Genomic DNA, 15,000 nt, shown 5'->3' with positions numbered 1-15,000 from the left:
TTTTCGAGAACGGAACGTTGGTTGTCCGCCACGTGGAGAAGGCTGCTGACAGCGGCGAGTACACGTGTACTGCCATGGACAAGCAGAAGCGCACCCATTCCTCCACCGCCACGGTTCAAGTGTTGGGTAAGTGGCTTTGGGTTTACTTATCTGCGACTAGACTCAGGGCTGTAAATCTTCTTTTGACAAATTTGAACCTTAGATTTTGAACCCTGAATTTCACCCAACTTTTCCCGTTGTTGCAATTCATACACAATCAGTTGCACAATCAATTCATAAGACAGTACAACATAGTACCAATACCGTATAAAAGTTTTGACCATCATTAATCTCTTAAACTAAGCTTCTGTTTCCAAAGGAACTTGCATCCTCCTTAGACACTAATTCCCCAGTGACGATTATTTTAGATTTTAGAACTCCCAGTGTCCATGCATCATTTTTCAAAATGTTCTAGTGTTACTTTCACTGATCTCATTTATTCTGCGGAAGTGGCCTTAGTTATTCTAATTATAAAGATAATTAGAATAACTAAGGTAATCTGACCGATGATGTAAGGTCAGTGGGAGCAAATAACATCTTTATAATTCCTGTTGCAAGGTCCTCTGGGGAATAATATTAGAATAATTGTTCATATTTCGAATAGAAATTTTGATTGAACCTGTAATATTAAGAATATTTTCTCTAGAGACATCCTTTTATGAAAGGGCAAATGACTCTTGTAAAAATTAAATGCATTTCAGAATGTGATTTAAAGTCCCTTGTACAGAATGTGTAGGTGAATAATGTAAATCAGAAGTATTTGAAGTATTTCATGATCACTTGTAAGTTTCTTATTCTCTTCTCGTTAAATATGAGAAATATTTGAAGTGTGTGTATGTTGCAGTAGCATTAAGATATATTTTATTGCATTAAAAATTATTCCCCCGTCCCAAATGATCAATTTTTCTCTTGGATAAAAAGAAACAAAGTACATGATGACTGCGCATTTTAAGTATGCCGTACAAATAATCAGAATGACTGCAAACTGTATAGCACTATATAGCAATTTGTACGCTGTTTAGAATTGCATTATATATCTAAAAGAAATTATGAAATGTTCATCAATTAGTGGGCTACCTGTTATTTATTTATTTAATTTTTTGGGCAAGCTAATTTTTCTAAGAAGCCTTTTTAGATATTTTGTCATCGATCAATATGTGAAAGTATTTTAGTCCTCTCACTAAGTCCCATTTTCAGTCTTCACGAAATGTCACCAGATTTTCAAAAGTTCCACATTATTTTTTAAAAAGATAGTTTTGAGTTTTGCGCTCCGTTTTTTCAAGAGTGTGTTTAGTTTTATAGTTTATTTTTTTTTAAGAAAAGTGGTACAAATGTTTTTGTTGTGTTAAATGTGCTGGTTTTGTGCGAGAGGGTCAAAGTTTTCCCATCACAGTTCCGCCCAAGTTGAGCACGTTCAATTTCCGCGCCGACCTGACACTCGGTGAAAGAGTGTCGACGCAGTGCAGCGTCAACGGGGGCGACACGCCCCTGCAGATCGTCTGGATGAAAGACGGCGTGCCCGCGGAGAGCGTGGGAGGCGTGCAGGTACGGCAGTTCGACCAGTACACGAGCGTCTTGGCAATTAACCACCTGACGCCCGTGCACGCCGGCAACTACACCTGCACGGCGACCAACGACGCGGCCAGTGTGCACCACACGGCTCTGCTCCACGTCAATGGTAAACTTCCATTCTGCATTTCTTATCCGTAGATATTTTTTCCCCTTTGATCTCAGTTTCTTTGCCATTCTCTTCCTCCTGCCTGATGTCGGGGGACGACGCTGGTCCTAATTGGTGACGTGTGTGTGTTTGCGGATTCTCTGACTGACGACTTCTTCTCATCCTCCTCCTCCTCCTCCTCCTCCTCCGCCTCACTCAACCCCCTCCTTAAAAAAAACCAAACACCAAAAAACAAACAAAACCTCCCCCATTCATCGTGTGTAGTTCCTCCCACAATAATCCTTGCTGGCTTCGGAGAGTTTAACGAAGGAGAGAGGGTGCAAGCCATCTGCTCCGTCAGGAGTGGAGACCTTCCCCTCACCCTGACGTGGCTGAGGGATGGGTTGCCGCTCTCCCAAGACCCGCCAGCAGGCGTTGGCGTGCGCCCTCTGGACCAGCTGTCCAGCATGATCCTCCTGACGAAGGCACAGGCCCACCACAGCGGAAACTATACCTGCCAGGCCACAAACGCCGCCCGCGTGGCATCCCATTCTGAGACCCTAGTGATCAAAGGTAAGTGCTGCTCCTGGAGAGGAAGGTAGCCTACACCCAAATACAGTCAGTGTCGATACAAAGAGAGATTCTAGTGTACATCAAAGACTTTCATTTCAACACTCAGATCTCATGATGCATTGACCAAGTGATCATTTGTTTTATACATGCTACAACAGAGATGGTTTAGAGATCCTTATACTGGAAGATTGTCATCAGTATATCCGTTTTCTTTTGTGCCAAAAATCAGTCTTCATTGTTCATATTTTTAAAGGAATTATGAAAATGCTTTTATTTTGGTTTTGTCTGAGACACTTTTTTTTTATTTTTCAAAGAAAAGATCTCTGTGAGGAATGACCTCCAGCAGGATTTGGTAAAAAAAAAATAAAGAAAATAAACTGTGAAATATCTTTGGATTTTAGATTATTTCCAGATCACAGAGCAAATCAAGTCTTTACTAGTGTCAGACCTTTGGTTCTCACGTTTTATATATATATATTTATATATATACTATATTCCTTTTAGAGGAGAAACAGAGGCTCCTAGCCTTTCCTATTTTTAACAAGATGAAAATATCACCACATGATTTATTTTGAAAGTCAGATTTTTGAGACGTGGGGCGTCACATTGCCAGGTAATATTTCTTTTGCTTTTTTTCCCTTCTTTACTCGTTTATGAAATTTTATTGCATGGGTTTTACAGCATGTTTTTGAATGTTTTACCTCGATACAATTTTTCATCTTTCGACTCCTTATTTCTTGTTTTACTCATAAACGAGCATCTAATGATTGATTAGAATATTGTATATATTATATATTTGTAGTATTTTAATTTTTTTAGTTTTTTGACATTCTTACTCTACTAAAGTCATCGGATTATCGGAAAGGGGTTTCCAACGACCTATTATTTCTTATTTGGTTTTGATATGAAGATGAAAGTCGTTTTAACAACAGGATAATAATAAGCCATCTGCATTTTCATTGCAAACTGAATTGACAGCTGAAATATTATGCAGAGTAAATACTATGTCTTGTAGGTGTTTATAAATCCATTAAATATGTATATGGTTCTTTTGCTTAAATTTTAGGCATTAATCATTTGTCAAAAATGTAACCGGAATAGAGGAAGTTTCGTGTTTAGTGTGAACGAGCTCATCATTTGTTAATGTAATAAAAATATAATTTAAAAAAGAGTGCATGGCAACAGCATGTGTAAAGGATTAGTGGAACGGCCATTTATTATGGTAGAAATAACATGAATGACAAATTCTGAAACCTTTTTATTTTTAAGTAGGTTATTGGAAACCCCAGCAGATATATATACATGTTTTGTCACTAACCACATACATTTAAACTCCCAAGTCCGAAGCATCATTTAATTCGAAAACCTTTTTTTTCTGTGAATTCCATGAAAGACAAAAAAAAAAAAAGATAGAGTAAAGCATTCTGGTCCATTGAGATTCGACATTTCATTAAATACACTGATGGTAGACTCCTACATATTAGCATTGTAAATACCCTTCTGTTTTAGAGATATGTAAAAGTTAGATATATTCTTCCCCAGTTTTTATTTTAGAACAGTTGAAAATAAAATTTCGTAAATACTGCCTTAGTTTTAGGTAATCCAGGTTTAATATTAAATGATCCAACTGCGATGTAGTGAATTTTGGAATTTAATCCATCAAAGGTTATATAGTGATGTGAGCATTGTCTGAAATGAGATTATTTGCATTATCATTTCACATTCATGGAAATGAATTTATGTTGTAGAAGTGAAAATTATGATTATCTTTTAAATAAATTTTTTATTGTCATCATTTGTCCTGTATTTTTCCCATACGTTACATGTTACAGAACTGAAAATTGTTAATACTGAATTTTTCATATAAGTAAAATCTAGTTGTAATTGCATTATTATTATTATTATTATTATTATTATTATTATTATTATTATTATTATTATTATTATTATTATTATTATTATTATTATTATTATTTTATTATTATTATTATTATTGGTGCTTCTAGTTTTTTTCAGACACATGAATAGTAAAGAAATTTGAATTCCTTCTTAAGATGAAATGCTTATTTTATCCGTTTTATCCCTCCGAGTAGGCGCCTCCAAACTTGGGGTAACTTGGATGATAATATCGGAGCAATATCAATTTATTCTGGGCAAATTAAGCTTTTTTAAGGTGATCAAAACATAAACTTATCTTCTCTCATTATAAGTGTAGGATACTGACCAGTGTTTTTGTTGGTCATGACTAAGTCAAGTTAAATGCTGACATGACTATCGTCAAGTCAATAATAATAATAATAATAATAATAATAATAATAATAATAATAATAATAATAATAATAATAATATATAATGATATAATAATAATTGATAAGAGGCGTCTTATAATTATATAAATCGTTAATGTCAATTATTGCCATACTACACACATTCTTCTTAAGACTAGCTTTTCCTGTGTGATATAAAAACAGCAAATTTAAACTCATTAGGAAGTTAAGTAGTTATTGTAATTATTAATACTTGGAGTACGTGATTTCAACGCTCTGAATTAAATTTGTTTTCATGTGTGCTTATTGACTATATGCACGGAATAAAGGTTATGTTTTAATATGGCCTGAGATGAAGAGAAAAGATAGAGAATGCTCATTATTACAAGAGTAGCAGCGACATTATTTAATGAGATATTAATAACAAGAGCAGAAGCAATTATAACAGTGCCATCAGATGAAATCCTAGTATAAGATCACTCGGAATCTTTATAAGTATTTAATTAATCTCCTTATCTGTTACACAATCGACGACGGAAATTAAAATTCCCAATCTTAATTCTTCTAATAGTTACTCGTGGTAACCTCTACGAACTTCATTGTCAGTCACATTCATTTCGCCGCTTCATCTGATTGTATGAGGTCCGAAAATAGAGCCCAATAATTGGTCGGAACGGAATCGAAACGTGCGGACCATGAATGAAAAATTCGGGAGTGCCGGCACCTTATTGGTTTCCCCCTTTCCACACCAATACCTCCCATTTATTTCTTTTCGCGGCTTTTTTTTATTTCCCTTTGCGACGCCCTCGTGGTCCAAGGGAATTTGTCATTTCCCCTCAACTCCTGGAGGCGGTTCGTTTCATCGCCTGTTTTGGACATCGCCAGATGGGCGATGGCGCTTGGTCGAGTCCCACTTGTATGAGAACCTCATTAATAAATGACTACCCGACTGACCAAATGATGCATTCTCATATGACGTGTTCCTTCGTTAACTGTTTTAGTGAGTTACATATTTTTTCTAGGGTTTTCATTAAGTGACAACAGCACGAGTATAAGAAAGTTTGCGAACACTAGTTTTTCATTCAGGAAAGTGACATTTCATTACCTTTAAACACATGGAGTTTGTCTGAGAAAAGCAAGAGGGATTCTTACCGTGAAAAGTAATGGAGTTTATATTACCTGTAAATTAGCGGTAACTAAAAAAAGAAAAAAAGAGATGAATCTTTTTGTGAAAAATAATATGATACGGTCGTCGTTATCTGTCTTTACACGAAGTTTGTCATACCAGAAAAAAATAATGATTCGTGTCTTCAAACAACAGGACACAGCTGTTCGCCTGCAATTATACAAAATTATCCATAAAGAAAATTAATTCTTTATCTGTAAATATGCTGCACATACCTCTCCCCCAAAAAAGCAAACTCACCCCAAAAAAGCAAACTCATTTTCGCCAAAAGTAATTCAAACTCAATTTTCGGGAAATTAGCAACCGTGTATCTAATATCAACCATGGAGATAAATGTCCAGATTGCAGCCCCGTCCCATCAAGATTAAATAATAGGAAACTCTACATGATAGCAGTTATGTCGTAATTGCTTATGAGAGATTTCAGTCTTATATATATAAAAAGATACAAAGAAATGTGGAGTAACAGATACAGAACCTTTTTAAGGCCGGGATTCTAGTTAGTAATTACCTCTGGTGGAACTTCTTTCATTTCGCTACAATGTGACTAGCGGAATAATTAACAATGGTGAGAATAATAATTACAATTATACGTAAGATACTGAATATGTAAATAATAAGATCAAGGCATATATGTAACAAATAACATAAAAATCAAAGTAACATTTAAGATTTATCTTTGTTGGAATATTCCATCGTTTTACTGTGGTTGATCGCAACAAAAACAGTAATAATGATAATTATAACTAAAGATTAGATTAATGTACAGATAATAAGACTAACTAATAAATAAAGGAATAATATAATAGCATAATGATAGTAATACGAATGATGAATGCGTTACAAGATGATATACTCAAGATAGGTATCAATTTTATATTGATAACAGTTTTCATTTTTAACGGAATTTTCACAATAGAAAGCGAAAGTTGAAATGAACTGGTCATATCACAAAATAGTATATTCCATCCAAGGGACATATATTAAAACCAGAATAGCTATTAAAAGTTATACTATTATTATATATATTATTATTATTATTTTATTATTATTTATTATTATATTATTATTATTATTATTATTATAAGTAAGTTACATTAGTCTCTTATGAAATCATTGAATGTTATGCCTGAAAGTTTGCAAGAAACTTTCTAAGACAGATAACATTTTTTTTATTTTCTTTCCTCAGTAAACGAGGTCATGCGCATCAAATTGTTGATTTATTATTTTCATCGTCTTTTAGACATTTTTTACATCAAATTATGGCTGAAATTAACACACCTTTTCAAGTGATACATATCGCAAAATATACCCGTGTGCATCTAACATGTATCCCCATTGCATATTCTTAATGTGCTTCTTTCCAAATCTTTTTTTTTTCTTAAGAATTATACATGAAACATGAACGCCCTATCATGCTGAAGGTGTCACATTCATACAACGATTTGTAACTAAGATCATTTAAAATTATATTTTCCCCAAAATATGTCTTCATTCTTTTCTAGTGCCCTATATCGCAAAGTATAACCTGATTATATTGGAGTGATAATACATATTTTAGCGTGCTCTATACACTTTTGAGGTGCTGTGCATTACAAAGTGCTCCTTAACTTTTCAAGTGGTCTTAAGCACATGCGCATTAACTTTCTCTCTCTCTCCTCTCACGCGATACTTATATAATACAAATGGTATTTTAACTGACACTTACTTTAACTCTACCTCCCACAAGGTTTATTTCATCTACTTCCAGTATTGATAATTATAACTAGCTATAACATACCTAGCTTAGGTGATACGAATCATTCTAATATAACTATAATTATTAGTATAAATGTAACTTATATCTTCACAACTAACGTAGATGAAATAGAACTCGTCACTCTAAGACGCGCATTTCTCATAAACCTTGTGTTTCCCTTCGTCGACTTCCACAGTGCCACCTTCGTGGGTAGAGGCCCCTAGGGATTCCTCTGTCATCTTGGGCGGCTCTGTGCACATACCTTGCCACGCCCAAGGCTTCCCAACGCCCAAGGTCAGCTGGCGACGGATAAGAGGTAAGTGGACCGGAAGGATCTCCAGCAATATCTGTGATGAGAATTAAACGCCACATTGGTGTTTAAAATATATTTATGTACAGGGTTACAAATGACAAGGACAGACTTTCGAATACTGCTGGATGTCCCTCTTCAGCCCTGAAGAAGGATACGGAGCAGTATCCGAAAGTCTCTCCTTGTCATTTTTTTAATCGTGTACATAAATATTTTTAACACCACTGAGTCGTTTAATTCTTAATATTATAGCCTCGTTACACGGGTTCCTTAGTTTAATGTCTATAATGTTAGGAATTGCAAACTAAATTGAATGCAGAGAGATGTGTTGAGTCATGCTTGCATAGCTTGTAATATCTTATGCTTGATCTGTAAGTCTCGTTTGTTGTTGCTCAGGTTTAAATGAAGGAATAACAAAATAGTTTGTACTTTCATATACATGCATGTGTGCAATATGGTTTACGTTAGGACTGATGATGTTGACTTTTGATCATTGTATTTGTGACGTGAATATTCGTACTAGTGTATGTTCTATTCTTATATTTTATTAAAGAATGCAAATGTACTTCTTTCTCTGCCTAGTGCAAGGTAGTGGTTGAAAGCCCTTTGAAAAGCACGTTCACTTGCAGTCACAACAGCTTTGGCAACTTTGAACATTAAAAAAATGACTAAATGATGTATAGTAGAGTGATAGTGAGGGACTGGAGTACATGTAATTATGTACGAAATCATTCTATCAGCATATTTGGCCTTGTTACCCAACGGGTACAATACAATTATTGCACGATAGAGGGAATGCAGTAGTACAACGTACATAATAGACTAATGATTTTTATTGGATATATATACTTATATATACTTAGGTCAAAATACAGAAATGTATTATGGCATTATCAATATATTTGCATCCATTTATTAAAAACCACTGCTGTATCTTACACCCTTAATGAAATCAATATACCGAGATATATATATATATATATATATATATATATATATATCTATATATATATATATATATATATATATATATATATATATATATATATATATATATATATATATATATATATATATATATATATAGTATGTATGTATGTTATGTACGTATATTTTTACACACAGACACTCACACGTTGTTCATTTTATTTCAAAGCAAAATATATACCTACCGGAACGGCTAAAATTGAAAAAATTGACTGTCACCAAAATCCTAAACCTGTATAAATGAAAACTATTGTTGAAACATATAACACGCCATTAGTCGACGCGTTCAAATAGTGAACAAATCATATGTATTTGTCAGGATGGACTACCAACACAACTGTCTTTAACTATTCAATCATACTGGTAAAAGTTATTCTCTCTCTCTCTCTCTCTCTCTCTCTCTCTCTCTCTCTCTCTCTCTCTCTCCATTACTGGACTTTCCTTCAACAGAATCAACCTCTCTCTCTCTCTCTCTCTCGCTCTCTCTCCCTCTCTCGCTCTCTTTCTCTCTCGCTCTCTATAACTTTTTACTGGACTTTCCTTTAACAGAATTAACCTCTCTCTCTCTCTCTCTCTCTCTCTCTCTCTCTCTCTCTCTCTCTCTCCCATAACTTTTTATGGACTTTAGTTTGACACAATTAACCTCTTCTCTCTCTCTCGCTCTCTCTCTACTTTTTATGGACTTTCCTTTGACAGAATTAACCTCTCTCTCTCTCTCTCTCTTTCTCTCTCTCTCTCTCTCCTCTCTCTCTCTCTCTCCATAACTTGTTATAGACTTTCCTTTGACAGAATTAACCTCTCTCTCTCTCTCTCTCTCTCTCTCTCTCTCTCTCTCTCTCTCTCTCTCTCCATAACTTTTTATGGACTTTCCTTTGACAGAATTAACCTCTCTCTCTCTCTCTCTCTCTCTCTCTCTCTCTCTCTCTCTCCATAACTGTTTTAGACTTTCCTTTGACAGAATTACCTTTCTCTCTCTCTCTCTCTCTCTCTCTCTCTCTCTCTCTCTCTCTCTCTCTCTCTCTGTAACTTTTCATGGACTTTTGTTTGACAGAAATAACCCCTCTCTCTCTCTCTCTCTCTCTCTCTCTCTCTCTCTCTCTCTCTCTCTCTCTCTCTCTGTCTCTCTATAACTTTTTACTGTACTTTCTTTTGACAGAATTAATTTCCTCTCTCTCTCTCTCTCTCTCATCTCTCTCTCTCTCTCTCTCTCTCTCTATATATACATATATATATATATATATATATATATATATATATATATATATATATATATATATATATATAAACTTTTTATACTGGACTTTCCTTTGACAGAAGTTAACCTCTCATCTTGCTTGGTGAGTCGTACCCGCGTGAAGTCAGATTAATCAACAGATATCACAAGTTTAACATACGACTAGAATTTGAGAAATATCTAGAAGTGTTCGTGAACTATCGGTGATAAGATTAGTGTGAAAATAGTAGGATAAGCGTCTTCTAAGTTAGTTTATCAAGTGTAATACTATAAATCAGAACAAGATGGCAGTAAGTTCCAACTGCGGGAAGAGGTGGCGTAATTTGGCGTGTCTAGCAGATTCGCATACGATGAGGTAGCAGGAAGGGAACTGGCATTTCTCATCTATGAAATCAGCAACAGTCCTAACCAAAAGATACTAAAGCATTCATAGATATATTAGAAGGATATAATCCTTCAAACTGGAACAAATCTAATGAAAACATCTTGAAAATAATTGAAGAAGTTCCAAATAAAATCCAAGTGGTCAAGAGACTCATAAAGAAAATATACATAAACCAACATATTCCGACAAAGAAAATGATAAGGTGAATCGTGTGAATATCCTAATTGATGCATTAGGAAAAAGATGCCAAAAGCATGCAAAAAACTGTGTAAGGTTTGGTATAGCATAGTCAATCCACAAAACCTAATCAGAAAATGTGCTGCACTGCAACCATTCCGACCCATCCACAGTGTGCTGAGGTAATACAAGATTTGAGAAAAGAAGAATACAAGAATTTTTTTGTTCAACATGTCTATCATGGATAGACAATGTTATTAAATCAAGATTGAATGTACAAATAGTTGAGGATGAAGAAGAAGAGGAGAGGAAGAAGAAGAAGAAAAAGAAGAAGAGGAAAACGGAAGAGAAGTAAACATGAAATGACAGAAAAAAAAATAAGGAAAACAAAGAACAAGATAAAAGTATGGATGCAGAGATACTCATTGATACTACATATGAGGCAATAAAGCAGCATTACTACGAAGAAATAAATTACAGATGACAACAGAAAAGCAAATCCCGAAGAGGCTCTACCCAAGATCTATACAATGACGGAAAGAGGAAAAAAATAGACAAGAAAGACAAAATCTGCAACCTTTTGAAAAGAGGGAATTGCAGATTTGGAGAAAGATGTTACTACAAACATCCTAAGATATGTCAAAACTATGAAATATATGGTAGATGTGCATACTTAGATGGATATGGGGATGATTGCAGAGATCTGCAATCCAAAAAAATATGTAAAAACCTAAAAGAAGGAAAAGGATGTAAGTTCGACAAAAAATGCAAATATATGCACCCTGTAGCCATGAATCATAATCAAATAAATAACCAACCAAGTAATATAAAAAATCCAAAATAAGAAAGAAACAAATAAAGAGAGAAAATCAAGAATATCAGGTAAAAGAGAAAAGCAAACCACCAATGAGATATGCAGAGGTGTCAGCAAAAAATTTCAAAGCATCAGCTCCGAAATTCTACTCAAGAGATAATAACTGTATTTATTATGCAAGAGGATATTGCAGAAACGGAGAAAATTGCAGATTCAGACACAAAATGAATAATTATGATGAAGGAAGATAAAATATTATGGAAAAGTTGGATTTTTTTAATGTCAGAATTTCTGGAAATGAAAATAGAACAACATACCAGAACAGGAAAGAGACATGGGAAAATCCTTATTACTACCAGTATTAAATGAAGAGAAAACACGCAAACCATCATATGATGAATGCGCAGGAGGGTTTTAGTTACGAGTAACTCAAAAAGAAAAATAGAGTACTTAGAAGAACTAACCCAAAATGAAAGAAAATAGATATAAAATGAATATAAGTGAAACCTGGTATTCCCAAGAGACTGGGAATGATGATCAAATAAAGGGTTCCAAACTTATAGATCAGATAGAAAAATAGGATCAAGGGGGAAAACCGCAATATATGGGAAAGACAAAAAACAAGGAAAAAATATATGAGAAATATAGTAACTCAGAATGTGAACTAATAGCGTAGAATTTGAATCTGAAAAATTGATGAACATAGTAATATATGACCTCCTAATACTAAAGAGTTGACTTAATAATTGAAAAATTGGATGATATATGTAGAAATCACAAGGACTGGACTATTCTCCTATCTGTGACTTCAACTTTCCTTTCGTAGAATGGAAAGAACGAATAGGAGATTGTGGTTGTACTTATACATATAAAAAATGAGAGTAATAGTAGTGCAGAAGATAAGAGGCAATTCGAAAAGCTATTAGATATGCTACTAGAATACAAACATTCAACAAATAAATCACCTGCCAACAAGAAAGGAAAAATACTTTAGACCTAGTATTTGTGAACGAGATGAATTATGTTAAAGAAATAATAGTTTATAATGCGAATATTTCAGACCATAATGCCATAGAATTAACAGTTCATTCCAAAGCAAGTGAAAATAGAGATAAGCAAGAAATGAAAAAGTGGGAAGGATATGGAAAATACAAAACTTCTACAGTAAAAATATAAAATGATCAGAAATTAATGAAGAATTAAACAAAGATTGGGATAACATTTTCGTAAGTGATGACATAAGGGTAAATACGGAGATATTATATAAAATATTGAGAAATAGTGGAAAAATATATACCAAGAAGAAAAGTAAAACATCATTCATGCATACCAGAGACAGAAGGATCTTGTTCCAGAAAATCAGAAAGTGGAAAAAAGGTCTTGTACAAAAGAAAAAAATGCATGGAAAGTTTTTTTTTATAGAACTAAAAAGTAAGATAGAAAATGCAGAACAAAAGATTATACAATCAAAAGAAAATGAAAAACGGGACTTGGAAGAAAAAAACCCTATTAAATATCAAGCAAAACCCCAAGCTATTATACTCATATGCGAAGAAGATGAATAAAAGAAGAATAGAAATAGGCCCTCTGAGAATTGAAGGGAGATTAACGAATGAAAAAAGGTTAAATTTGCAACATACTGGCAGAACGATATAAGGAGAGAATTCACCCCTAGAATAGATAATGAAGATAATGATATAGAAGTAAGGGATGAAAATAGTGAATATTTAGCTGACATAGATATTAATGAAGCTGATATTGTGCAGGCTATTATTTGAAATTAAAAATGGAGCTGCTGCAGGCCCTGATGGAATTCCTGCTATTTTGTTTTGTTCAAGAAAGTAGTTCATTCTATCGCAAAGCCACTTGCAATATTATTAAGACAAAGTGTAGATACAGTCAAAGATTTATGATGAGCAACAAATTAGCATATATTTACCCCTACTTTCAAAAGTGGATCAAGACTAGAGGCAAGTAATTATAGGCCTGTGGAGTCTAACATCACATATTATGAAAGTGTATGAAAGGGTAATGAAGAAAAATATTATGAAACATTTAATAAAAAATAATTTGTTTAAGGACAAACATGGTTTCGTACCCGGAAAAGTACACAAACCCAACTGTTTAGTCCACCGTGAGAACATATTCAAAAATATGAAAAGCGGAAATGAAACAGATGTGGTTTATTTAGACTTTGCAAAAGCTTTTGATAAAGTAGACCATAATATATTAGCGAAGAAAATTAGAAAACACAATATCGTGGATAAATTTAGGAAGATGGTTAAAAGAATTTTTACACAACAGAAAACAGATAGTTATTGCAAACGACGAGAAATCGGATGAAGTCAAGGTAATATCCGGGTGTGCCGCAAGGTACGGTGTTAGCTGCAATACTGTTTGTTATTATGATTGAAGACATAGACAATAATGTGAAGGATTCGGTAGTGAGTAGTTTCGCAGATGACACAAGAATAAGTAGAGAAATTACTTGTGATGAAGATAGGAAACGCTCTACAAAGAGACCTTAACAAAGTATATGATTGGGCAGAGGTAAATAGGATGGTATTTAACTCTGATAAATTTGAATCAATAAATTATGGAGACAGAGAAAGAAAGCTATATGCATATAAGGGACCTAATAATGAGACCATCACAAATAAGGAAGCAGTTAAAGACCTTGGTGTGATGATGAATAGGAACATGTTATGCAATGATCAAATAGCAACTCTGTTGGCAAAATGTAAAGCAAAAATGGGAATGTTGTTACGGCACTTCAAAACAAGAAAAGCTGAACACATGATTATGCTTTATAAAACATATGTTCGTAGTCCACTTGAATATTGCAATATGATATGGTACCCACACTATCAAAAGGATATTGCACAATAGAGAGTGTACAAAGGTCCTTTTACAGCTAGAATAGAAGAAGTTAAGGACCTAGACTACTGGGAAAGACTACAATTCTTAAAATTATATAGTCTAGAAGGAGAAGAGAACGCTACATGATAATTCAGGCATGGAAACAGATAGAAGGAATAGCAGAAAATATCATGGAACTAAAAATATCAGAAAGAGCAAGCAGAGGTAGATTAATAGTGCCCAAAACTATACCAGGAAAAATAAGGAAAGCACACAGGACATTAATCCACTACACCAGCATCGATAATGCAGCGTCTATCAATGCGTTTGCCAGCTCATCTGAGGAATATATCAGGAGTGAGCGTAGATGTGTTTAAGAATAAGCTCGACAAATATCTAAACTGCATCCCAGACCATCCAAGATTGGAAGATGCAAAATATACCGGAAGATGTACTATCAACTCTCTGGTAGACCAATTAGAGGTGCCTCACACTGAGGGACCTGGGCAACCCGAACAAGATGTAAGTCTGTAAGGTAAGGTCTCTCTCTCTCTCTCTCCATAACTCTTTATGGACTTTCCTTTGACAGAATTAACCTCTCTTTCTCCCTCTCTCTCTCTCTCTCCATAACTTTTTATGGACTTTACTTTAACAGAATTAACCTCCTCTCTCTCTCTCTCTCTCTCTCTCTCTCTCTCTCTCTCTCTCTCTCTCTCTCTCTCTCTGTAACTTATTATGGACATTCCTTTGACAGAATTAACCTCTCTCTCTCTCT

At 34.3% G+C, this 15,000-nt stretch overlaps 1 protein-coding gene across 1 annotated transcript in view; it reads left to right on the top strand.

The window, feature by feature from the left end:
* Nucleotides 1–15,000, top strand: part of LOC135219217 (cell adhesion molecule Dscam2-like) — a 275,739-nt gene that overhangs the window by 211,514 nt on the left and 49,225 nt on the right. Inside the window, 3 exon segments of the mRNA XM_064255786.1 lie at nucleotides 1–126; nucleotides 1,433–1,717; nucleotides 7,656–7,775. The exon segment at nucleotides 1–126 is cut by the window's left edge and continues 36 nt beyond it. Coding sequence (XP_064111856.1) covers nucleotides 1–126; nucleotides 1,433–1,717; nucleotides 7,656–7,775 — 531 coding nt within the window.

Source organism: Macrobrachium nipponense, chromosome 1, assembly GCF_015104395.2.
Source record: "Macrobrachium nipponense isolate FS-2020 chromosome 1, ASM1510439v2, whole genome shotgun sequence".
NCBI lineage: Eukaryota > Metazoa > Arthropoda > Malacostraca > Decapoda > Palaemonidae > Macrobrachium > Macrobrachium nipponense.
The sequence above is the reverse complement of the archived record's forward strand: the minus strand, read 5'-3'. Positions and strand labels throughout refer to the sequence as shown.